At 48.3% G+C, this 25,536-nt stretch overlaps 2 protein-coding genes across 9 annotated transcripts; one reads left to right on the top strand and one right to left on the bottom strand.

Annotated features, from left to right (window-relative positions):
• Window positions 1-225: 225 nt before the first annotated feature.
• LOC100191246 (putative 2-oxoglutarate-dependent dioxygenase DIN11) lies at window positions 226-16,313 on the top strand. Of its 7 annotated transcripts, none has more exons than XM_035967636.1 (12): window positions 226-451; window positions 904-1,019; window positions 1,829-1,947; window positions 2,025-2,088; window positions 2,167-2,234; window positions 7,050-7,108; window positions 7,186-7,339; window positions 7,449-7,468; window positions 7,718-7,764; window positions 15,251-15,266; window positions 15,422-15,511; window positions 15,648-16,313. In XM_035967636.1, the coding sequence occupies exons 1-12, from the start codon at window positions 418-420 to the stop codon at window positions 15,677-15,679; spliced, it is 819 nt and encodes a 272-aa protein (XP_035823529.1). In that variant the 5' UTR covers window positions 226-417; the 3' UTR covers window positions 15,680-16,313. The 7 variants fall into 7 exon arrangements, with proteins under 7 accessions (XP_035823529.1, XP_020408581.1, XP_008680949.1 ...); XM_035967635.1 differs by having other exon boundaries at window positions 256-451; window positions 521-1,019; window positions 15,251-15,331; NM_001136680.1 differs by having other exon boundaries at window positions 264-451; window positions 15,251-15,331; window positions 15,648-15,927.
• Window positions 16,314-16,836: 523 nt separating this feature from the next.
• On the bottom strand, window positions 16,837-23,341 carry LOC103626358 (beta-glucosidase 38). 2 transcript variants are annotated; one of them, XM_020537663.2, is made up of 9 exons: window positions 19,072-23,341; window positions 18,935-18,993; window positions 18,737-18,812; window positions 18,571-18,642; window positions 18,392-18,479; window positions 17,719-18,290; window positions 17,596-17,627; window positions 17,369-17,471; window positions 16,837-17,282 (listed from the first exon to the last, which is right to left on the bottom strand). In XM_020537663.2, the coding sequence occupies exons 1-9, from the start codon at window positions 19,301-19,303 to the stop codon at window positions 17,008-17,010; spliced, it is 1,509 nt and encodes a 502-aa protein (XP_020393252.1). In that variant the 5' UTR covers window positions 19,304-23,341; the 3' UTR covers window positions 16,837-17,007. The 2 variants fall into 2 exon arrangements, 1 of the variants encoding a protein (XP_020393252.1); XR_004849424.1 differs by lacking the exons at window positions 16,837-17,282; window positions 17,369-17,471; window positions 17,596-17,627; ... (2 more) ...; window positions 18,571-18,642; window positions 18,737-18,812 and having other exon boundaries at window positions 19,072-20,448; window positions 20,799-22,081.
• Between the last annotated feature and the right edge of the window lie 2,195 nt (window positions 23,342-25,536).

The following is a 25,536-nucleotide window of genomic DNA, read 5'->3' as shown; positions in this document are numbered from 1 at the left end:
CATGATACTGATGGTTGCAATGTAGTGGTGAAATAACTAGATTAAAATAACAAAATTTATGTATGGCTAGGATCACAAATTGATTATAAAACATTTTCTCATAACAATATAACACAAATTTTGTATATAAGTTATCGTAGTATACTGGTATTATATATTTCCGTTGCAACGCACGGACATCCAGCTAGTAAATTATAGACACGGAGTGACATAATATCACATAGTAGTGACATGAATGCAAAAAGCAGAACTGCAGTGCAGAAGGCAACAAACAACCACACTGATTGAGGCAGTTCGTGAACAAGCCGTCACACCCACTCGCTGCTGAACCAGGAGTTCCATCCATCGCCGCTCACTCCCACGATCAGCGTCGTCGCTTATCCGCAAATATCTCTCTTCCTCTTTGCAGTCGGCACCATGGGTTCCGACTTCAAATCGATCCCCTTGATCGGTACGTCTCCCTTAATTAATTCTTCAATTGATCCCATTTGCTCTCTGGATGTGATTTCTCCCTTCAAAGATTCAGATTCAGGTATCCTGATCAGATTCTGCTCTGCGCTGCCCTGAGACATCCAAATTTCTTTTCCTCGCATTTCCACCTCAATCGCGCTGTAACACCTTCCTCCCATCCCCAACCTCAAGAATTTGGTATCCCCGTTTGGGCTGCACGTTCCATGTGGGTTCAGGCTTGAGAGCCAGCTGCCCCCGTTTCTTGTTCGCCTCCTGCCGCCGCCGCCGCAGTGCCAGTAACTTCTGCAAGCGAAGGGACGCAACTCCTCAAGGATTTGATTCATATATTTGACTCTGGCTTCAGTAGATACAGCTTCTGTTATTCGCCCTCTCTCTGTGCTTCGATCTCTCGGTTTTATAACGAGCGTACTTGTTTGTTCCCACCACTGCCAGATATCGGCCCGCTTGTCGAAAAGATTGATGATCCAAGCATGGCCAACGATAAGGATTTACTGCAGGTTGTCCGGTTACTGGATGATGCTTGCAAGGAGGCCGGATTCTTCTATGTGGTAACCAAAACTCTCTGATAGCAGCAAACCTGCTTCAAACTGTTAGATTCCAGTATCATCAGGCTCTAGAACTAGGATGCGAAAACACGGGTGAAACCAGTGCTGCTCATACCTTCACTGGACTGGACGAGTTAGCCATTGTGGCTTGACGAACTCAGTGGAGGCTGGGTGTGGGAACCCTTCCCAGTGCTGCAGCAGCTGCCTGATAAGTGGCTAGAGTAGTGTTTCTTTTACTAGATTGAGATAGCCCTAGTGTCCTCTACCTTTTTCACATGCTGCTGTATACTAGTGGGGCTTCTTTTAGTCAACAATGGCCGTCTATCCCTGCCCTTGATCAAGGCACAGAACAGCCCTCTGAATTGCACTATTGTTTCTTTGAGAGTGCAGCACAGCAGGTCTTTCTTACTTCTGCACTTTCACACATTCACAGCGCATAGCCAGTTAGGATCTTTCACATTTATCTGCTTATGATCAATTCAACACAAATCTCTAAGATAATCACATCAGTTGGGGTCTTGGTGACTGTGTTGGTTAATTTTGAATAATGATGCAGATGTATTTCAACACTGAAACAAAAATTGGAAAGTGACTCGTCAACTTTGTGATAGCAAACATCCCATATTGAAATTTTTAGTAGCAAAGCATGTTTATGTAGATTATTTTCTATAAAAATGGATATGTAGCATTAGCAATGTCCCGCAATAGGTTCATATGTACAGTTTTTTTTTGTTCAGTGAAAACAGTTGAATCTAACATTCTGTTATTGTAAAAGCTAACCTAGGAAAATGCTGCATGTATGATGTTAACAGAAAGGCCATGGTATTGATGAGTCACTGATGAGGGAAGTCAGGAATGTAACCCGTGAATTCTTTCAGCTTCCTTATGAGGAAAAATTAAAAATTAAGATGACACCTCAAAGTGGATATAGGTGAGGTTGCTTAAACATGCTCTGTTATTTTTTTCTATTATTTGTTCTTTTGGAAATTTCTGACTGTTTATTTTCAGAGGGTATCAAAGGATAGGGGAAAATATTACCAAGGGTAAGCCTGATATGCATGAAGCAATCGATGTAAGTTTACTTTGTCTCTTTGTTTGCATGTTGTGCTTTGAACTGTTCAGAGCTAAAACCCGAGAACCAATATGGCAGTGTTATACTCCTATTAGACCTGGCAAATATGGAGATCTCGCTAAACCAATGGAAGGATCTAACTTATGGTATGTATGTTTCCAAATTCCAACTTCATCTCTGTTCTCAAGGTACATCTTCAAGCATTGCAAATGCTTGCATCTCTTGAAAGTGTGTCCAAGTATAGCTTGTTCTCGTGGATTAAAAATTGAAAATAGGAAGTTATGAAACATGTTTATAAGTACCTCTTTTTGTGTGTAAATAGTCCAATGTATGGTGAATTTTAGAGTAAATTTGATGGTTTAGATATTATGTATCGTAAACTGCCATATAAGTTAATGTTGTGGACACTCATCCCGGCGCAGATAACTCCCTCTAAGGGATAGAGCTTATCTCTTCAGTTAGTTAGCTAGTTTTATGGAGTCTATGTCTTCAGTTAGTTAGCTAGTCTTATGGGTCGATCTGTTTGTAGCAGATCAATCTACTAGTTTATTGCTGGTTTGTTAAACTGCCTAGCATCTATAAAGGCAGGGTAGGCGTCAAGGTTTCGGAAGGAAAAATTACCTGGCTCCTAGGAGTAGCCGGGTGATTACCTCCCCCCTTTGTAACCCTTTTCCAGTTTTCCAATAAAAAGTCCCAGTTTCCCCAACATCTTGGTACCAAAGCTAGCTATCTTGCGCTTGCAAATCCCCCCTACCCTCCCCTGTGCCATCCACCATTCACCATGTCAGACTCTTTCAGCATGACCGACGCCAAGAGAATGCTGGAAGAGATCCTTGCCTCCACCACAGACTTGCAGAAGCGCATGGTGGCCCAGGAGGATAATCTAGTTGCCCTGAACAGCGAGGTGTCTTCGCTCAAGCTTGATCAAGGAAGGCTCCTCATCGCCATCAACAACGTCTAGTCCCAGCAGATGGACGCGATGGGGAGATCCAGCATTCTGGCGAACAACCTCCAGTATCCCACATTAAGGACCGAGTCGTCCCAAGCTAGGGGCATGGCCAACGCTCTCCTCATCGTGGTTGCCCACCAGCTGCACTTCCCCAAGTATGACGACACCGAGGATCCCCTCTTGTGGTTGGATTGCTGTAACCAATTCTTCCAGACAGCCGCAACCCTGGACAACGAAAAGGTTCTCCTGGCAGCCATCTACATGCAGGGCGTAGCCCAACAGTGGTACTACAGGTTGGAACACAACCAGGGAATCCCAACCTGGCCATGTTTCTCCCAACTGGCCAACCAACGATTTGGCCCGCCAACTCGCAGCAACCCCCTGGGCGAGCTGTGCCACCTTCGTCTGCAAGGGTTCGTCGCTGACTACACGGAGGCTTTCCTCGCGCACTTGTCCCTCTGCGACACCCTCACGGAGTAGCACTAGATCGCCATCTTCACCGCAGGCATGGGCTAACCATTGAAGACCGATGTTGAGTTGCAACAACCAGACACTTTGGAGGACACCGTGGGGTTGGCTCGTGCCTATGAACGACGTGCTACAGTGGCGGGATCCTACAACACGTCATCAACACCGCTCCTCCAACCGGAACAGGAGCAACAAGGCGACCCCAACAGCACGACCAACCACGACAACAACACCCGGAGCACCGGCCAAGCCACGTGCTCCACTAGGGACGCGACTGTCCTGGCTCACACCAAAAGAGATGGCCCGTCGTCGCGAAGAAGGGTTGTGCTTTAACTGTCCCGAGAAATTCTCTCGATATCATCTCAAGTAGGGCTAGAAAAAAAGCTCGAGGCCCGTGAGCCTGCTCGAGCTCGGAGCGGCTTGCGAGCCTCGGGCGAGCCGAGCCAAGCCTGTTTTTGGAGCTCGTCGAAGGAGCGAGTCGAGCCGAGCCGAGTCTAGCCGCTATGGACACTCAACTGGTGGAACGAGATTCCTTCTGTGCAGAGATAAAGGAGAGGTTGCTGCACGCCCAGGAAGTTATGAAGGGAAACTATGATGCACACCATTGCCATGTGGAGTTTTAGGTGGGTGCCTGGGTGTGGCTGCGCCTACATCATCGCATCGCAACCACCCTCACTGATAAAGCTAAGGGGAAGCTAGCTCCAAAGTAATATGGGCCTTTCAGAGTGCTGGAACGCATTGGAACTGTGGTGTATCGTATGGAGCTGCCACCTAACTCGCGCATTCACAATGTTTTCCATGTGGTTTCCTTGAAGAAGTTCGTGGGCGAGCCTCCTACATATGTGGCATCCTTGCCGCCCATTAAAAACGGTAGGGTATTGTCAGTTCTAGAAAAGTGTTGCGAGTCCGACTCAACAGCAGCAACTGGGAGCTTCTAGTCAAATGGACTGCGCGTTCCAGTTCTGATGCCAGTTGGGAGTTGCTGATAGAATTCAAAGACTCCTCGTCTGACTCCGGCAGCTCATGTTGCCGCCTAGGACGAGTCGTGTCAAGTCACACCATCGTCGGGGGCTCCACCAGATCGTGTCGGACTACCACCGACTAGGTGCTTCCTTGCTAGGTACACCCCATCCTTTGCTGTTGTGTCTTTTTGGTTTGCCCTATCGTGGATTGGGGTTGAAGTTGAATCGTCCATCGTCTAGCGACCTCACACACTACTCTAAGTACGCTACGCATTTGAGCCGAGCAATAGAGCTGCTATTGCATCGCCTTGGTAGGCCACAACACCGTCGCCCGTATGCCTGCTTCCTCATTGCATCTACATCACCGTTCTCTGAGCGTCGATGACTGTGGTGCGCTATCTTTGCTACACCATCCGTCCCCACAAGGTCTTCGTCCAGCTGATCAGGTCTTTGTTGTCAACTTGGAGCGGCTACCTACCGTTGATCATCCACCTCTGATACGACTTCCTGTGTCTGGATAGCTCACTCATGAGGCTCACCTTCGTGTTTGATGTGTCGGCTCCCGCACTACTTCTTCGTCCAGCACAACCACATCATTAGCGTCATTGCCTCGTCCCCACCTACTTTGTCTACTCCGACAATTGCATGCTGTGGTCGGCACTTCTATCCCGCCTTTCTGCATATCGCAATCGCCGCCAAGACCTTCCCTGCAGGTCCCTTAGACATTGATATATGGTTGGGGTCCTCTACCTCGTACATACGTCGGTATTGGCAACACAGGTGCGTTCATTCATCCCCGACGCGTTGCTGGGTTTGGCAAACCCAACCCACACCTCAGTTTAGGCGATTTGACTGCATCAACTTTGGCATTGACCCTCCTCCCCCCTCGATTGCATCGTTGCCTTTTCTCTACAATGGCTCCGACTGCGTCGACCTCAACATTGCCCCCCGCCTTCACGACAACTGACTCAACACGTCTCCATCATCACCATGGCGTCTCTTGCGTGCTTGCAGCTCCAACAACACAGCAACCCAACCACAACTACCATCGACCTTAGCTATCTTCCGCACAACTTCAACAATTATTATTGCGCCCTTACGCCGACATCGACACAAAGGGCTATCATCCGCATTAGCTCCTTATTGGTTTCTACTCTATTCATAGCATTTGCATTGCGACTTAACGTTGCTACGAGTGTGATGAGATGTTATAGCCTTTGGCCCCTCTTCTAGTCTAATCGTCTGCAAGCGCCCGCTATGACTATGAGGGGATGTTAGAGTATATTTGGTAGTTTAGATATTATGTATTCTATGTTGTTATATGTGTTAAAGTATATTTCGTAGTTTAGATATTGTGTATCATAAACTGCCATATGTATTCGTGGGTTACCTTGCCTTCCATGTCTTGTACTCTATATAAATTGCCCAGTGGCTCAATGCAATACATCCATCCAACCAATTCTATTCCCAACAGAACTAAGTGCAAACATGCCTTACCAGGTAACTTAGTAAGCATTGACATGCTACCTTCCATATGTGCGAAAGGGCCTCTAGCTGAGTTGGTTAGGTGGTCTGAGTAGCACTCCTTAGGTCCTGAGTTCGAACCCACTGGGAGCGAATTTCAGGCCGAGGTTAAAAAGGTCACTCGCTGGTTCTACTGGTTGTGTGCACACGAGATCGACTGACCTATGGGGAGGGATCCTCGTGTAGGGGTTGGGGGGCTCAAAGCACGAGTAAAAGATCTAGGTGGACCTGTTGGTACTTGCCTTCTGGGCAAGTTGATCCAACGGGAGAGTGGAGAGAGCGTTTGCAGAGTTCAACGAGAAATGGCAATAGCTCTGTTAATCTGCCCTCTCAAGGGCACAGTACGGGGGTATTTATAGGTACCCGAGTGTCCCCCGTCCTCTGGCAAGGACGTTTATGCCCTCGGGTACTCGGACTATCCTCAGAATATTCCCACAAGGGGAGGTTACAGACCGTCATTACGGAAAAAGCTATTACAGATGAGGCCCGTAACACGCTTATCCGCGCGGGGCCCGTTACAGTGGGCCGAATCCCACATGGGCCTCCGGGCGCGATGAGGACGTGGGACTAGCAGACTTCGTCGAAGTCCTGCCTTCGTCTTGCAATGAAGAGGACGAAGGGCAACCGCGCCGGTCATCATCCGACCGGCGCTCTCGGCTCGCTCAGGCATGGTCTTCGTTGGTGTAACGAGGCAACGAAGGCATCAAGCGAAAGGTAGCGTCTTCGCCTTCACCCCAACAGGACCCTTATGTAGTCATGTTGCAGGGGGCAGCTTTCATGACCTTTCTCTGTCGGGGTTTCGATTGAGCTTCTTAATATAGTACCGTGGGGGCGGTCTTTCCCCTAGCGTTCGAGTTTTTTTTTTACCTTCCATATGTCAAGCAGATTTTTTTTCACCATTCATCAGATTAGTACTGAAACAATAGCTGATTAGCTGTATCAAATATCATTAGATGATTTTATTGTGCAATAAGCGGCTACTAAATTCATATTACTTCTAAAGTCTAAAAAGATATGTTGTTTCTACTGAAAGAACTAATCACTTGCCTTTCATACAGGCCAAAATACCCATCAAATTTTGAAGTACTGCTGGAAAATTATATCAAATTATGTAGAGGTCCACTTCGTAGCCTACTCTAAACATTAATCTTTGTTCATGGTTAATTGTGTTCATTATGCCATTTTTCATTACAGACATTTCAAGAAAGATAATGCGAGGTATAGCCTTGGCTTTGGGAGGGGCAATTGATGCTTTTGAAGGGGATACAGCTGGAGATCCTTTCTGGGTGTTAAGGTTGATTGGTTATCCCGTAGATATTCCAGAAGAGCAGCGCACTGATACTGGCTGGTAATCAGTAAATATCAGCCATTGCTATTTTGTAGTTTGTCCTGACAATTATGTTTACTTGCTCTCACTGCTTTTCTTTTGTGTTCCATGCATTATATGCCAAATCCAGTGGAGCTCATACAGATTATGGTTAGTAGATCTCTCCAAAGAATTTCTATTGAGAAAAAAAAATTCCATATGTGAAACTGTGGATGACGGTAACTTCTGGTCAATATATGCTACTATTACCCCGTTAATACAATACCATGGTTTTGTTGCCTACCTGTCTATTAAGGAAGCCACATGTTTTCTAGATATTTTTTATTATTTTCAAAGATTAGTGGAGGCTCCCTATTCTCGAAATCCTGAGATCGTTTCCCCATTTGGTTTAAAATGCAGGACTTCTAACACTGGTTAACCAGGATGATGACATATGTGCCCTTGAGGTATTTGTTTCTTCAATCTCATGCATATCTTGTTTGTATTCATCACACCGCATGTGTTACTCTTTATGCCTCCTATGCACCAGTTCTTAAACTGTCTGTCGAGTTTCTTCTGTTCTGCTAATAAGAGGACAAAATTAGTACCCAAGATGATAGCTTGATTAGTTGATTTGATATTCTTGAGATGCTACTATACTTCTCACGGTGATCTGCATCTTGTTTTATGCATCCTATCTTTCTATTGGAGGGCAGGCTTGCAGTGGTGACTGGTGAGAGCTGTCTATCACTGAGTCCGAGACGCCACTATGTGGGAGCCTCTGGCATCCTATCTTCCTATTCCAGGAATTAGATCTTAACTTGGGGGGGGGGGGGGGAGCGAGATGTCGCCTCCCCCCATCGCCCCCTCCGCAGCTATTCCGGCCACCCAAAATCCATCAGGTTTTCCGCCGCATCTCCGCGAATCCTTCACCCTGCCTCTCGGATCCGGCTACCCTTGCTCCAGATTCTCCGTGCGATGGGTCTATCGGCGTTCTTAATGGCGGTCGCTCGCAGGGGAGCGTGGTTACTCCTCGGCCTGCCGCGGGATCTCGTGGATCCGCGGCGGGGGGTCTGGGTAGCCTCTCGGGCGGCTCGCCAGCGTCAGCGGCAGGGGTACTGTTTTCGTCCTTGCAAGCGCCGTCTTCGGCGGTGGCGCGTCTGTCCCCAGTAGACCTCAGCCTTCAAGTCTCCCAACCTGAAGATGGCCACCACGACGTACCAGCATTTTCGGAGCCCATCTTCAATGCCGCGGCGGAAGCCCGCACATCGAGATTCAGCAAGCATGAGAAGGGGAGAGGAAAGGCAAGTGAAGGGCATTCAAGCTCACCAACCATGCTGTCAGCGAGATCTTCTCCAGCGAATCAAAACCAGAAGCAACCAGATCTCTCCGATGCGCGTTTTGCTACTGCTACCTAGGCTGGGGAGGATTTAACTCATGGCTGGGAGGTAGTCTGCCTTCCCTACTGGTGGCGTAGGCAAAGGACATCAAATCAGTATTCAAGCCAGCTCCAATCGGCCGACAGAGAGGAGAGAAGAAGGAAATTCATCAGGCATGCAGATGGGAGGTGTCTTAATTGTTTTGCCCAAGACCATAGAGTGGCGGTGTGCACCAACCGAACAAGATGCTGGCGCTGCTTTGGAGATGAGCATAGAGCTCCTCTCTGCCCCAAGCTTAAAAGGACATCCTCTCCTCTCAATTCTTCATGCTCCTTTTAGCCAAGGCCAGTACCTCCCCACCCACGGCCGTCAAGCAAGCTCAACCCCACCTCCTACCTTCGTGCGCTCACGGGGTGGTCGCCGCCCATGGCTTACCCTGGGGACCCGAGGGCACGTCCAGATCTGGAGACCTGTGCAGTTTCAGCATCCGGCGACATCAAGCATAGTCGCGACTCCCTGGTGGGGCGGGCAGGGTGTGTCAGCTTAATGGCAATAGCCATGGCACCTCTCCGCTCCATGTGGAGGCGACTCTCTGGGATCAGTTAGGCATTCACAAGGAGAGGCTGCAGGTCTTGAAGCATCACCCGAAGTAGTACTTGATAATTTTCTCAGATTCTAGAGATCGGCAGAGGGTGGTTCGTCAGGGGGCCATTCCGCATAGGGGCCGCACCTTCAACTTCGAAGCGTGGACTGAGCAAAGGTATGGATCGCTGGCTCGTTGGGAGTTTAGGGTGCGCCTTCGCATTGAGGGTGTGCCTATTCATGCTTGGAAGGAGTCGTCGTGTCCCAAGTTATTGGAAAGCTTTGCTCAATCCATTATGTAGACGGGCACACCTGTCGTCAGGAGCGCACTAGGACTTATGACGTGTGGGCTTGGAGTATCAACCCAAGTGGTATTGCTAAGGAAGTGTGGCTAACCATTACTGACCCAGATGAATTCCCTTCGTCTGATTTCCAAGTGCACCACTCAGCGCCTACGGGGCTTAAGTTTGGTCTTTCATATAAGCTGCTAATTCACGTTGATGTTGTGGAGGACCTATCTTTCATTGAAGGGCGTAACATTCAGGATCGCAAAAGGCGGCGCGAGTTCGAGTGGAATTATGGGGTTCCTGATTCTTTGGGAGAGAAAAGAGAGAAGGTTGTTTACCAGGATGCAGGGAGGAAGGGAAGATACCACCGGAGGGATGAGGATAGGGAGGATCCGGGCCGTGGAGGTCGCCATCTTCGGAGCAGGTCTTGGTGGGATGGGAGAGGCTCTCATTGTCGGGGGGCTGTTGATGACTGCTACTCCAACAACAACAAGCATCTTTTTAGGGGCAGTTCCTCCTATCGCAGCCGCGATCTTTCCCAAAATTCTTGGGGACATGGCTCTTGGCTTTCCAACCAGGTGGCTGCGGTAAAACCGCAGCACATGGGCACGTACTCGTTAAAGTCTTCAAGCATCGGCAAGAACGTCTCTTTTGCCTCCCCCATCGCAACTGTTCTAGGTGCGGCAAACACAGGAGACCTGAGGGGGCCCTCTGTTTTTATTTCTAACACCCCTAGTACTGTCTCTTGTGCTTTTCATGACCCAATGTTGGATGAAGCACTTCTCTCTTCTGGTGTTGTAGGGGGGCACAACTCTTCGGTGATGTGCTGGGAGCTGCAGAATTCTGTGGCTCGGGAGGGGAGCGCGGCGTCCCCCCCAACCATGATGGAAGTGGATGGCTCTGACAAGAGGACCAACACTGCTGTTCCTGAACCATCTTTGCTTCCTTCTGAGGTACAACCTTCTCCATGCCTAGTGGATTTCATCAGTTCGATAACAAGACCAGTTTCCCCTCCCCTAATTGCACAAACACCTCACACAAACCCTTATAGAACTGGTCTGAACCTGTTTTCTCAAGAAAGCAATCACTCTGCTCCCCATCATATCCCTACAGACAGCTTGAACCATATACCCTCTGATATTGTTGTTGAACCAGCCTTACCACAACCTCATGTACATGAAACAAATGGGTACAGTCCTTTGCATATTTTGGGATCAGTCTCAGAACCAACCACACCCCTCCAAGATCAGCTGACAAAAACAGTTCCATTTTCTGGACCTTCCACCTCCACACAAATTCCAAATAAAACATCTGCCTACGCTGTAACACGCCATAGTACACGACTAGCAAACAAAGCAAAAAGACGAGACGGTAAAGGGGCGATTCAGATTGCCCAAGAACTGCTTGCTCATAAGTTAAAAGATTTGGCCCCTAACGTTGTTGACTCACATAATGATTTGGTCCAACAGCTTGTGCAGCATTTTGATCAACCACTGTCCAAAGGAAAGATTAAGGCCATCAAGACCTTGCTGGAAAATGGGAAGCAGTTGAAGAAGAAGGTCAGGGGCTCCAAAGTCGCGCCGGCTGTTCTGGCATGCCCAACTGCGCTGGTCTAATGGTGGAGCTGGCTCTTTAGGGTCGTCATCCTGTTTTTATCCATGTTACCGTTTGCTGGAGTGTTGACAATGGTAGTGTGTCAGGGTCTGTTCCCTTTTGGTGGTTCAAAAATCAGGCCTTCCTACAAGTGTGTGGAACGTAGTAAGGTGTCAGCTATGGGGGAGCAAAATCAGTTTCTCCCACCCTTGTTGTCTTGTTTCTGCCCCTGGCTTTGTACTTGGTCTTCTGCGGCCAGCCTCATGGGAATTGAGTCAGTCTATTTGGCCTTGTTGATGTTGCAACGATTATCTAGTAGTCAATTTTTCTTTAATGTCACAATCAAATTGTAATGTGCTATGCTGGAATGTGAGAGGTCTAAATGACGCTGCCAAGCGGGCTAGTGTACGCAATATGATTTTCTCATCTGGTGCAACAATTGTTTGTCTGCAAGAAACTAAGATCGCTAATTGGACTACTACACTGCTTTGTCAAATTTTGGGGCCGAGTCTTGCTGCCCAATCAGTGGCGCTACCGGCCACTGGGACCTCTGGGGGCATTTTGCTGGCAGCCCATGATCGTTTTTTCCAACTCCACTCCCCGCATACCACTGATCACATAGTCTCTGCTACTATTACATTACTGGCTGATGGCACAGATTGGTCCATTATAGGGGTCTATGGGCCACAGTCGGATCAGGACAAGATTCTCTTTCTCAATGAGATCACCCATCTTAAATAGATCATACACCCGAAATGGCTCCTCCTAGGTGACTTCAATTTGATTTACCGTATGAGCGACAAAAACAACACAAGAGTTAATATTCAAATGATGAACCGTTTCAAACGAGTAATAGATGGCTTGCAATTAGTGGAACAATGAGGGGTCGTCAATACACTTGGTCAAATGAACAGGACACGCCTACTATGTCTCGCATCGACCATGTATTCTGCTCTACAGAATGGCAGGACCTTTTCCCCAATTCCGATCTCCAGGCTTTGGCGTCCATGACTTCAGATCATGCCCCTTTGCTCCTAAGGGGGATGTTACCTTGGATTTCTACAAGGGTTTTCGTTTTGAATCATATTGGACCTCCATGCCCGGCTTCAAGGAAATAGTGCGAAGCACTTGGGACCAACCAGTTCATTCAGACGACGCCATTCTACGTTTCCATGTCAAAACGCGTCGGACGACTAAGGCACTTAAGATTTGGCGGAGGCAAAATATAGGTAACATCCCGCTGCAGTTGGCAATGGTGCAAGTAACTCTGCTACATCTTGAGCGGGCACAAGAAGACAGACAACTCTCAGGGGAGGAACTAGAGTTCCGCCACTATCTTAAAGCAAAAGCCCTTGGATTAGCAGTCATCCAAAAAGCCAGGGCCAAGCAACATTCCAGACTCTCGTGGATTCGCCAAGGGGACACAAACACCTCTTTCTTCCAAATACATGCTACGGTCAGACGTAAAAAAATTATATCAGGAACATCAACACTAGCTCAAGAATGACATTCACTCAAAAAGAAAAAGAAGAGGCAGCATTCTCACATTTCCAGCATGTTCTGGGGGAGAGCTCTGTTAGGACCATGGCTTTTAACTGGTCAACCCTCGACTACATACCCTATTACCTTTCACATTTGGAAGCCCCATTCACTGACCAAGAGATCACTGACTTAATTAAGGCTTTACCAGCGAGCCGCTCCCCAGGCCCTGATGGCTTCATTGGGATCTTCTACAAAAACTGTTGGGAAATTATCAAGGTCGACTTGATTAAGGCATTACAAGATTTCCATAATCATAAAACCTCAAAGTTACATCTCGCAAATGAGGCGCACATTGTTCTGCTTCCAAAGAAAGAGGGAGCTACAGAGTTCAGTGAGTTTCGGCCAATCAGTCTGATCAACAGTCTGGCTAAAATTATTACTAAGGTGTTGGCTGACCGTCTGGCCCCAATGCTTGATAAGCTCGTATCCACCTCACAAAATGCTTTCATAAAGAAACGCTGCATTCATGACAATTTCCTTTACGTGCAAAATGTTATTCGTAGTCTCCACAAGAACAAAAAGGCAACTCTTTTTATTAAATTGGATATATCGAAAGCTTTTGACTCTTTGAGCTGGCCTTACCTTCTAGATGTCTTGAAGGCCCTGGGTTTTGGCCAAAAGTGGAGGGATTGGGTTGCGGCCATCTTGGCTACATCATCGTCTAGACTCTAGAGTTCTAGTCAACGGTCGTCCAAGCAATAAGTTTAAACATGCTCGAGGGCTGCGGCAAGGCGATCCGCTTTCGCCTATGTTATTCATCTTGGCCATTGATCCCCTTCAAAAAATGATTGAGCAAGCAACAAGACTAGGTTTTTTAAAGCCGGTGCTACCCAAATCAGCTTGTTTGCGTTGCTCGCTTTATGCTGATGATGCTGGAATTTTCGCCGATCTGGGCCATACGGAGCTGCAAAATTTACGACAACTCTTGTCAATTTTCACTAATTTCTCAGGCCTCAAGTTTAACCTAGCAAAAACGGAAATCTTTCCAATTCGTTGTCAATCTGCCACGGTCAGCTCACTCATTCATCTTTTTCCCGGGAGGATCTCGACCTTCCCTGGAAAAATACTTGGGTCTACCTTTACACACTAGAAAACTTCGACGGATTGAGGTGCAGCCTCTAATTGATAAGATTGGTGCTAGACTAGCCGGTTGGAAGGGCAAGCTCCTATCAAAAGCTGGTAGAGAAACCCTAGTAAAGAATGTTCTATCATCTCAACCTATCTACCACTTAACAGTGTTCCCACCGCAAAAATGGGTCATTCAGAGGATTGATCGTATCCTGCGAAGTTTTCTTTGGAAGGGTGATGGCCCAGAAAATTCGAGTGGTGGTCATTGTCTAATCAAATGGCAAGTCACAACGAGGCCCAAGTCTCTGGGAGGCCTTGGGATCTTAGATTTAGAACGCTTCGCACGGGCACTACGTTTGTGTTGGATGTGGTACAGCTGGAAAAATGAGGACAGAGCCTAGGTGGGTCTGGACATTCCCTGTGATAAAACTGATCAGGACTTATTTCACGCCTCTACGGTGGTCACAGTGGGTAATGGCAATAAGGCATTGTTTTGGAAATCCAATTGGATCTCTGGGAGGGCACCTCATCACATTGCACCATCTCTTTTCAAAAAAACGAGACATAAGAATATCACGGTCAATAGGGGACTAGAGGATAATAGATGGATATCCAATATCTGGCCGATTCAGGAAGGTACTGAAATTCAAGAATTGATGGCACTTTGGGAAGCCATCAATGACGTTGAAAGAGACGTTGCAAATGAAGATCAAATATTATGGCGCTGGACTGCCAATGGCGAATACTCTACCCGTAGCGCCTACCAAGCTCAGTTTAATGGAAGCATGTCTAGAATTAAAATTGAAGCAATATGGAAGGCAAAAGCGGAGCCTAAATGTCATTTTTTCGCGTGACGCTCCTGCATGAAAAGATCCTCACAGCTAACAATTTGCAGAAGAGGGGATGGGATCACAACCCTATTTGTCCTCTTTGTCACATAGATCCAGAAACTCCGAGTCATCTGTGCAAAGATTGTAGTTACTCAAAAAGCATTTGGTGGACTTTGTTACATTGGACCAATCTCAACTCTTTAGCAAACCTAAACCAAGATGGCCAGATACATACTTGGTGGAGAAGATGTAGACTCAGAATTGATAAACCAAGACGAAGGTTATTTGACGGGCTAGCGGTCTATTTTTGGTGGAATATATGGAAAGAAAGAAATAGGAGAATTTTTCAAAATTCCGGGAATGATCAACTTGTCGTCGCCCATCAAATTAAGGAGGATGTCTTACAATACAGTGCGGCTTTCTCTATCTTTTGATCAGAGAGTTCTCTAGTTGTGGTTTCTTAGGGTTTTTTTTTGTTTTTTCTTTCTTTCTCTCTCTTCTTTTTTTTTGTAATGGTTGTAGTTGGAACTTTGTTGGCCAGTAGTCCCTGTATTTGGTTATTCTCCTTCTTTAAATATATTCGGCAATCCTCTTGCCGTCCTTTTGAAAAAAAGATCTTAACTTGGTAAAACCCACAAAAAAACTCTGTAATTTTTTTCTATGTACTATCAGGTGCAAAATCGTTCTGGTGAGTGGATATATGCAACGCCGATTCCCGGAACCTTTGTTTGTAACATCGGTGACATGCTGAAGGTTTTTTTTTTCCTGGCTTCTTTGCACGTTCACTTGCATCTGATTGTTCCACAACATCAGGCTTCTTATATGTAATCCTTCTGGGTTCAGGTTTGGACAAATGGAATATATCAGCCCACCCTTCACAGAGTTGTCAACAATTCCCAGCATTACCGTGTATCTGTTGCATTCTTCTACGAGGTGCGTGGGTGCTCTCTCTCTCTATGTAATCTCTTTCTCACGCACACACATACACACACACACAAGCCTGCTTGCGTTCATATCAACTTTGTCACTGGCATACTCATTTTTCCTCTACTTGAAACCCATGGTGCAGTCCAACTTCGATGCTGCAGTAGAGCCTGTTGAGTTCTGCCGGGAGAAAACCGGCGGTGCTGCTAAGTACGAAAAGGTTGTGTACGGGGAGCATTTGGTTCAGAAAGTATTGACGAACTTCGTCATGTAAATTTGCTAAGTACGACAAATAAATCTGCATTGCAGCATCAGAACTCCAGACCTATTTGGTGTGTAGTGCTGTACCAGAAAGGTAGTAACGGACTAAAGCATGCGCCCGTCTCTGAAATTTGACCTTAACAAGAGTCGCAGACTTGCAGTGCAGGTGATATCACAAGGAAATCGGGGGGAGATTTGTTCTCTCTGCTGCACGGAGTTGTCGACAACCCTGTCGCTGAAATCTGAATTTAGCATCAGACAACTGGAGATGCTACGAGTCCGTCTCTGAAATCTGAATTTAGCATCAGGCGCGAAATTGCCTCCATTTCTTCGCCAAACCATCTAATGATGGAAGCTTTGTAGCTGGCAAGGCCATCTCGTGTGACGCCGCAGCCAGACGATGCCAGCGTAGCAAGTTACCTACCATTAGCACTGGTTAACTAGCTAGCCATACTAGTGAATTACTCTATTCCGATCAAATGTTGGAGAATTCTTTTCTCATAGATACTTTGATGAAAAGAATTGGTACCAGGAAGGCTATGTTCGGTTCTACCACAATTCATATGTATCGAGCGAGTTTCAATCCCTAGTAAGTTAAAATCTCTCCTAATCCATATCAATCCTCTGAGGGTTTCGGTTCAACCCCAATCCATATAAATTGAGGGGTTTTAATTCCTATTAAGTCAAAATCTCTTTCAATCCGTATCAATCCCTCCAATCCATATGGATTGAAAATATATAACTGAACAAGCCCCGAGCGGGTTTCAATCCCCTGTATGGATTGAAAATAACCGCACCCTGATTGGATCCTTATCAAAAGCTCAATTTTATACTAGATCAAGGATGGATGTCTGCCATCAAAGTTAATAGCGATTTAGAGACCCGACGTCTTAAGACACCGGCCTCTGAAGATTGATATACAAAGATGGATGTCCTAAGGTTAACGAAGACGAGCGCGTAGGAAGCTCGCCTTTGTAAGAGGTAGGCATTTTTCTAGAGGTCGCCTGGTCATTTACGAAGATGGTCTTTATGTATACCCGTGTTTTGAAAAATGAACTAGCGGACGACAACTATTTGAGAAGGGAAGTAGTATTTTTATTATTCGAAGTCCAAAACAACAACTACAAGCATTTTATTGAAATGACCAAACTGATCGATGCACCCCCTACACGCACTACTATACCCCTAGCTAAAAAGAAACGCATGGAGTTCGTTCCTTAATAATGGACCGGCCGATCGATCATTCAGTTCTCGTTCTTGATGACCTTCCTGAACCAGCGAGCTGAGTCCTTGGGGTACCGGACGAACGTGTTCCGGTCCACGTACACGATCCCAAACTTGGAGGTGAAGCCGAGCCGCCACTCGAAGTTGTCCAGCAGCGACCACGCGAAGTAGCCGAAGACGTTTGCACCGTCGCGTATGGCGCACTGGAGCTCGTACAGGTACTTCTCGAAGTAGTCTATCCTGAACTTGTCGTACAGAGCGAACGGCAAGGTCTCATTTCCAGGCTGGTCAATTCCTGGACAGACGACGACACCAAATCGTTGATCTGAGTGACTGACAATATAATTGATGAACAGGCGGTGCATATATATATATGTATACCGTTCTCTCCGATGAGCATCACAGGGCTGTTGAACTTCTCCTTGGTCCAAATCAGAGCCTTGTAGAGCCCCCATGGAACGACGTAAAGCCAGTCCGAGTACGCCTGCAATGCAATGCAATGCACGCACAGGTATATAGTCAGATCGAAATCTAATAGCAGGTTAATTGTAATCCTATCCATGCATTTTCAGTGATCGAACAGGCCGGGGTTTAATATATATAATTACCCTTTTGCCAATGGGCACACCATCTCGCTCATCTGAAAAAGATAGAGATATATAAATGTGTTAGCCATGCATGGGCACAGATAGATATATATATATCAATGAAAGATCGAAATGGTTTCGTACACGAAATCTTTGCATTCCAATCGTTGCGGTAGTTGGTCTCTGTGGCGTTGACGAAGTTGCTGGCGTAGTACGTGGTGTAGTGGTTGATGGCGACGTAGTCCGCTGAGCCTTTGACCATGGCAGACTGCTCGAAGGTGAAGTTGGGCAGCCTCCCCATGACGATCTTCTGCATCGTCTCCGGGTAGTGGCCGTAGGTGATGGGGTGCAGGAACCAGCCAAGGGTGAACATCCGAGCCCGGTGCGCCGCGTACTCGTCCTCCACGGACTTGGTCAGCGGCTCGTACCACACGAAGTCCAGCAGGATGCCGATCTTGCCGGCCTGACGAACCTTGTACTTGCTGCGGTACAGCTTGACAGCGGCAGCGTGCGCGAGGAGGAGGTGGTGGCCGGCGATGTACGGCTCGGTGGCGGAGTTGCCGCCGAACTGGCAGCCGGTGCATCTGGCGGGGGGGAAGAAGCCGTCGCCGTAGCCATGCTGGGCCATCATCCTCGGCTCGTTGATGGTGAACCAGTTCTTCACCCGGTCGCCGTACGTCTTGAAGCAGAAGTCGGCGAAAGCTGTGAAATCACCCCTAACAAATGGCCATCGTCGTCGTCGTCGTCACAACACATACCAACAAATTAAACCACGTACAGGCGGGCCGGGTCGTCAAATCAAATCAATTAAACTCACAGGATCCTGGGGCTCAACCAGCCATTGTACTGGTCCTGCAGCACCTGAGGAAGGTCGTAGTGGTAGAGAACCACGTAGGGAGTAATATCTAAGAAACCAAATTATTAACAGGCAAAAGATTAAGAAACAAAGCTAGGTCAATTAATAGTGTTAATTGGCAGCATGCATGCATCACGTACGGTTCGCCAGCAAGTAGTTGATGAGCCTGTGGTAATAGTCCACACCATCCTTGTTAACCCTCCCAATCCCACCTGCATGCATGCATTTTAGGCCATGCATCATGTTATATATATATATTATATATGGTTTGTTGTGCATGGCACTATGTCTATATACTTAGCTTACTGGGGAAAATACGCGACCATGAGATCGAGAAGCGGTACGCGTCGAAGCCAACCCGGACCATATTGTCCACATCATCCTGCATCGATCATTAATTGTGCCACCAGCAGAGAGGGGAAGAAATCAACAACAATGCATGGGTCACAAATTAAATCAATCAACACGTACGTACGTAAAACTATTCAGATCGAGACGACGAACCATGTAGCGATTGTACTCGTCGACTGTCACGTCCGCGGTCGCGTTATCAGGAGTAGTGCCTGCACAAGTATCGATCTATCGCGTTATCGATGGTGAAATATTATGCAACTAACGTGATGCATGCACGCGCGTCTCACCTGGATACTTGAGGAAGGTGTCCCAGATGCAGGGCCCGCGCCCGTACCTGTGCGTGTTCCCCTCCACCTGGTACGCCGACGACGCCGTGCCGAAGACGAACCCCGGGGGGAAGCTCTGCCTGTTGAGGATGTGGTGCTCCCCGGGCTTCACGTTCACGCCATGGGCGCCGAGCGCCAGGGAGAGGAGGAGGAGGAGACCGTGGAAGAGCAACAATGGCGCAGCAGTCGCCATGACGGATCGGTGGACGACAGTGGCGAGAGCGAGTGTGGAGAGACGACTCGGCGGAGGTGCGCTATATATGGAGAGAGAAAGACCGGAGAGCGGTCCGGCAGCAGCATGCAAGAGCACAGCGGAAATTAGTGGTGGTGCTGGGTTTGAACAGAGACTGTTTCTCTCATGCACACGGCGATTGGCTGATTCAGATCCATGGTCCAAAGTTATCTTCCATGAAATCACACTAAAACATTAGTTTTTGTTAAACAAGACCCTTGGCTAAAATCCTTCTCCATCCCCAACAATAGTCCCTAGCTCCTTAGGATTAATTAGTTCATATTTTCCATAATGGGCTCAAACCTACAACATTCATTCATTGCTTGAGCCCGCCCGAGCCTTGACTTTGTCTCTAAAGCTACTCTTAGCCCTTGTGGTATGCATTTGCTTATTTATAATGGCCCACATCAAGTCGACTACAACTCCCCCTTCCTTTAAAGCTTTGCAACACGACAATGTTAGCAATACTAAAGAGCACTTCAATGCTGTTGCTGCTGAAGCTACAGAGCTATTGGAGGCGAGACAGCAAGCCAAATTCCTCGGCCATACGAGGCGTATACTGTTGTGAATGAAACTAATGAAGAAGATTCTTTGTTTCAGGAGAAACTCAATGACAAACAAGTGATTTAACGGCTCCCTAGTGCGAGACAGCTTCTTCCCAAGTTTGAGAACTAAATAGGATATTTAGAAACTTAGTATATTTAGTCACCTCATTTAAAAAACTGTTGTAGAATGATTTCTGTTACTAACACACTAAATTAAATTTAGGTTTTTTTTCCCGGAGGAACTACTCGAGATGCCCTCAGGGCACTGCATGCATGTCCATGTATAACCGGATGTTACAAGATTAATATTTAACCGGCTTAACTGGTGAGCAAAATTATTTGGCCATCCAACAAAAACAAAAACAACGATTTAGTTTATAATATTATTTGGCCATCCAACAAAAACAAAGAACTGTATAGTAACTATTTCTAGCACTCGACAAACTTGAAGTTGATGCGTCACGCGTATCTCCGGCTGTTAGTGCTTTAATTCATTCGGTAGCAGGGTAACCATCGGTGACTTCAAAGCACAACCACCTCTCATCACGTTGCATGCATTGCCTGTAAAATGGAAGGAAAATGATTTATATCATCATACATGTTAGTCTTGTTCAAAGCATCGCTCAAGCACATATATGTCTAGATTGAAACTATTTCCTTATTTAAAAGACAAGATTCAAGCTTTAGATTCTTAGACCAAAACAATGACGGATATATAGTTTATGCAAATTCGATATGCATGGTTAGATATATATTATAAGCAATGGTCCATGGATATGCTAGCTCGAACAATTTAGACCAAAACATGGCTAGCTTATTTGAATTTGTATATGTGGATATATATACATGAAATAAAGTCAAACAAGAAATAACAATCCAAGAATTCAAAGCTAAGCATAATGCATACGTACCTCGTGACATCTTTCCAGGTGCGCGGCTGCAGCCCTGGCATAAGCCCTTGAAGGATGTCGGTCATAAGTTTGTCACGTTGTTGTACTGTCACGAACTTAGGTTCCGTGCCTATGGGAACCCTCGTCCGTGTCCTACCGGCGGCGATCTCGATCGTGACGTCGGAGAGGCGGCCCACGGCGTCAACGCGCACCTCATCAGCATAGCAGCATCGCCACTCGAACACCGCCAGCTTGGGTGCGCGTAAGCGGAACAAAGAGTATTTGGTGAACAAGGCCGAGCCGTGCCCGCCGCACGTGAACATGAGCGGCTCCGATGGCGATACAGTATAGCTACACTGCCGGCATGACATGCGGAGAGTCCTCAGGTCATCGGCGAGCACGGTGATGGCGGCTTTGGTGTCATCCGCGCTCACGCTGACCTCGGTGAAGCGGAGGTGTTTGAGGCGAGGCATGGTGTCCGACGAGATGGTCATACTGGCAGCAAGGGTGCAGTTGCCGATGTGCAGGTCCTCCAGCGACGGGAACACGGTGACGGTGAGGGGGAAGTCCTCGCGAACCACCGTGTGCCCATGCAGCGTAAGGGACCGAAGGACGTTGACGCCGGGGCCGTGGATGCGCGGCGGCCTCACGGCAAAGCAGAACGGCCGCACCTCCAACTCGACCGTAGCCGGCGGCAGCTCGACAGACCAGTCGCCGGCTGCGTCCGCGACAAGTGAGGAGGAGAAGGACTCGGCGCCCATGTGGGGGGCGAGCTCCAGCTTCGTGGCGTTGGCGAGCGCGATGAACTCGTCTACGTACCGGCATTCCATGGCCACGTCCTTTCTGTAGACCAGACGAAGATTCTTGATAGTGTAGTCTGCTGCTGTGCCGTGGCACCGGCGGCGGAGCGTCCGCGCCATGCTCTGGACGCGCTCCTCGCTCGGCGTTTCCATGGACGGATCCTTGTGCACAGGATACGACAAGTAGAAGATCAGGTCCGGGAGTTGTTGGGTGAGGAGGCGCTGCCACGATGTTGAAACCGAAACCGTTCTCATGAGAGTATAGTAAGGGCAGAGGGAGAGGATGTGGACGAGAACGTCGTCCGGCAGCTTGCTGATATGGTCCTCCGCCTCCGCCGCCGCCGTCTGGTTCTCCATTGCAATTTTGGTCGTTTGGTGTTTTGGGAACTTAGATCCGGTCGATCGGGTGGACGGATCAGAGTGAAAGGAAATATGAACGTGGCTACCACGGGTTCGTGTTAATATAGGCTGAATCGCTAATCTAGCCGACAAACTTGATCTTCTCCTCTGCAGTTCAACAACCTGACGCTGAATCGTTTCTGTTGCCGATCTTTGCGGGACGCGAGCGGCTCTGGCCCCTGCCCAATGCTCAGGGCCGGTCCTGATATTTCGGGGGCCCTAAGCGAAAATCTATGAAGACCCTATATGAAGATTTAAATCTGCTGTTTTTTAACTTTTAAATAATATCTGAAAAATAAAAGAAGTTGATGATTTACACAATTTTATTCAAAATGATATGATTGGAGACATTGTTACAATATTTTATGAGTCGTAAAATTATACAAATTATGTAATATAACTCAGCATTTGTTTTGAATTTTGAGAGCGAGTATTTTTACTTTTAATTTGTCAAACTAACCTAAACCTTAAAATGCACAATATACCAAATCTAAATACATTAGAGCAAATTTTCTGAAAACAAAGTTCAACAAACTAAACATTGATTAAGCAATATAGGTTATTAGGGTTGACCCTTCGGTAAGCTAGAATTAACCAACGCGACAGGCACAAGTGTACAACACCATCTGTCCTTCTCACGTCAATCAATATTTAGTATTCGTCATCAAGCAGACTGTTGCGCGACCTCGAAGAGATGATTGCCAGAAAACCAAAGAGACACAACAAAAGAACGAGAATAGAGATTTATCTGTAATGTATATGTATTTGGATATAAACTGAATAAACGGGGGCCCTACAGACCTTAGGGGCCCTGAGCGGTCGCATATCCTGCATACCCTCAGGGTCGGCCCTGCCAATGCCCTGGCCCGCCGTGTGGCGGATCCGCGGCAGAGGAAACACGCCGGTGAGCAATTCCAGCTAACGCCGACCGAGCCCTTGCTTGACGATGCCCTCCCAAGCACCCAGGGTGTATACCGAAGCTTCTACGTTGCTTTTCTCGGCTAGAACTCCCGCGGCGGCGCGCGATTTTACCCTTGACGTTGTGGTGGCGTATACGGGGGGTTGCGTGGTGGTACGGAACGATGTCTGCGTGCGGCTACGTATTTATGGAGGGCCCGGTTTGTTACAGGGTCGAGATACTCGGGCGAAATCCAAACAACCTGGATTGGATTGCCCGGGGTTTGTTCCGTCGCACGCGCAGGGAAGATAATCCTGACGAGAATGGCCCACACGCAGGGAGCGAGTGTGGCGTATGGTGGCTTGTCGGGCGGGCCCGCGCGGCAGGAGCCCCAGTGCAACGGGCGTGGAGGGACGGGCTGCGTTCGGCCGGATCTGGGCTGTGGCGCAGAGAAAAGCGAGAGTGGGCCGCGCGGGGTAGAAACCAAGTTGGACCGGCCGTGGAGGAGAACGGCCCAGCCGTGTTTTCTCCTTTTTCTTTTCTATATTATTTTCTCATTTCTAATTCCCCACTTTCAATTCAATTCAAATTCAACTCATGTTTTGAACTCCAAGTTTCCAAATGTCAAACATATCCCTACACAAAGATATAACATCTACTGTCTTTTTATATTATTATTTATTATTTTCCTTGTCATTTATTTATGGGAGAAATAAATGGTTTCATTCCCTTTCTCATTTTCTAGTTTTATGTTTTCATTCAAATTGGAGGTCTAATTTATGTTTTCAATAAAATATATTGCCACAAAACCATCAGTAAGAGATCAACCTTTCTTTATCTATTTATTGGTCACTTAATTAACTTAGTAATCTCAATCTCTACTAACTATTAAGCGCTTACTGTAGACCGCCCCCACCCCCTCCTCCGTCCGTCCGACCTCCGGAAACCCCGCCTCCGCAAACCACCGCGAGAGCCATGTCCGCCGCAAACCTCGCCGAAAACCCAGCCACAAACAGCCCGCCCGCCCGTCCGCAAACCTCCCACCGCCGCGATCCTCAAGCCCGCAAATCCCTCCGCGAATCTCCGCCCCGCCCTCGTCATCTGTGCCCCCTTTCCCCAGAAACGTCATGCCCCACCTCCGTCAACCCGGGCGACCGCCCTGCCATACTGCATGTCCTGTCCAAGGCCTCGCCGCCGCCCGAGGTGTCGCCGTTCAAGAGTCGTTCGCGTGGTCGCTCGAGGGGGAGCGCAATTCCGGCTCAGCGACATCGAGTGGACCACGACCGGCACCGGTGACGCCGACGCCAATGGCTCGTCCACGCAGGCCACACGCAACACCTCTTACGACAGCTTCTGGCCGCACAATACCGCCGACAGGAGCGACAGTTACTTCCCCGCCCTCTCATCTGGTCGTTGACCCAATCTCCACTGCTCCCTCCCTGTCTCTCTCGCACTTTTCCTTCTCCATCTGTTCAACCGTCCACACACATCCGCTGTCGCACTTCGCAGCGCCAACATCCGGTCAGTGGCTGTGTAGATCTGGGCCTCCAAGTGTGGATCCAATCATGCCTTCTCCGGATTTGTTGTCCTCTCTCTCATGTGGGCTTCGTCTTGCCGCCGTTCTCCTCCCCCGAGCTCGTCAGCGCCGATGACAGAGAGGGCACGACCTGCGGCGTGTGGAAGTAGAGGAGGATGGGGTGGGTTCATGGAAAATGACTGGAGTCGTTTCTAGGGCGGACTTCAACACGATTTTGCACCGTCTATCGCAGATCATCTCCAAGAAAAAGAACCGTGGCAATATCTGTCTGTACCTCTTCCATGGTGAGCTCCTCCTTCCTTTTCATTTTCCTAGGTGGGTCCAATATATCTCTACTAACTATTAAGCGCTTATTGTAGACCGCCCCCGCCCCTCCTCCGCCTGCCCGACCTCCGGAAACCCCGCCTCCGCAAACCACCGCGAGAGCCATGTCCGCCGCAAACCTCGCCGAAAACCCAGCCACAAACCGCCCGCCCGCCCATCCGCAAACCTCCCACCGCCGCGATCCTCAAGCCCGCAAATCCCTCCACGAATCTCCGCTCCGCCCTCGTCATTCGTGCCCCCTTTCCCCAGAAACGTCCTGCCCCACCTCCGTCAACCCGAGCGACCGCCCCGCCATACTGCATGTCCAGTCCAAGGCCTCGCCGCCGCCCGAGGTGTCGCCGTTCAAGAGTCGTCCGCGTGGTCGCTCGAGGGGGAGCGCAATTCCGGCTCAGCGACATCGAGTGGACCACGACCGACACCGATGACGCCGACGCCGACGGCTCGTCCACGTAGGCCACACGCAACACCTCTTACGATAGCTTTCGGCCGCACAATACGGCCGACAACAGCGATGGTTACTTCCCCGCCCTCTCATCCGGTCGTTGACCCAATCTCCACTGCTCCCTCCTTGTCTCTCTCGCACTTTTCCTTCCCCATTTGTTCAACCGTCCACACGCATCCGCCGTCGCACTTTGCAGCACCAACATCCGATCAGTGGCTGTGTAGATCTGGGCCTCCAAGTGTGGATCCAATCCTGCCTTCTCCGGATTTGTTGTCCTCTCTCTCATGTGGGCTTAGTCTTGCCGCCGTTCTCCACCCCCGAGCTCGTCAGCGCCGATGACAGAGAGGGCACGACCTGCG

The sequence above is a fragment of the Zea mays genome, chromosome 5 (genome assembly GCF_902167145.1).
Source record: "Zea mays cultivar B73 chromosome 5, Zm-B73-REFERENCE-NAM-5.0, whole genome shotgun sequence".
In the NCBI taxonomy this organism is placed as follows: domain Eukaryota; kingdom Viridiplantae; phylum Streptophyta; class Magnoliopsida; order Poales; family Poaceae; genus Zea; species Zea mays.
This window is presented reverse-complemented; position numbering and strand designations above follow the sequence as displayed.

Excerpts from the sequence above, each read along its gene's own strand:
- LOC100191246 (NM_001136680.1), top strand. The coding sequence starts at position 418 with ATGGGTTCCGACTTCAAATCGATCCCCTTGATCG. Across the intron at positions 7,340-7,448 it reads CAGCGCACTGATACTGGCTG|TGGAGCTCATACAGATTATG; the intron begins GTAATCAGTAAA and ends TGCCAAATCCAG. Across the intron at positions 15,512-15,647 it reads CTGTTGCATTCTTCTACGAG|TCCAACTTCGATGCTGCAGT; the intron begins GTGCGTGGGTGC and ends CCCATGGTGCAG.
- LOC103626358 (XM_020537663.2), bottom strand. The coding sequence starts at position 19,303 with ATGGCGACTGCTGCGCCATTGTTGCTCTTCCACGGTCTCCTCCTCCTC. Across the intron at positions 18,994-19,071 it reads CACCTTCCTCAAGTATCCAG|GCACTACTCCTGATAACGCG; the intron begins GTGAGACGCGCG and ends ATACTTGTGCAG. Across the intron at positions 18,643-18,736 it reads ATGGTCGCGTATTTTCCCCA|GTGGGATTGGGAGGGTTAAC; the intron begins GTAAGCTAAGTA and ends GCATGCATGCAG.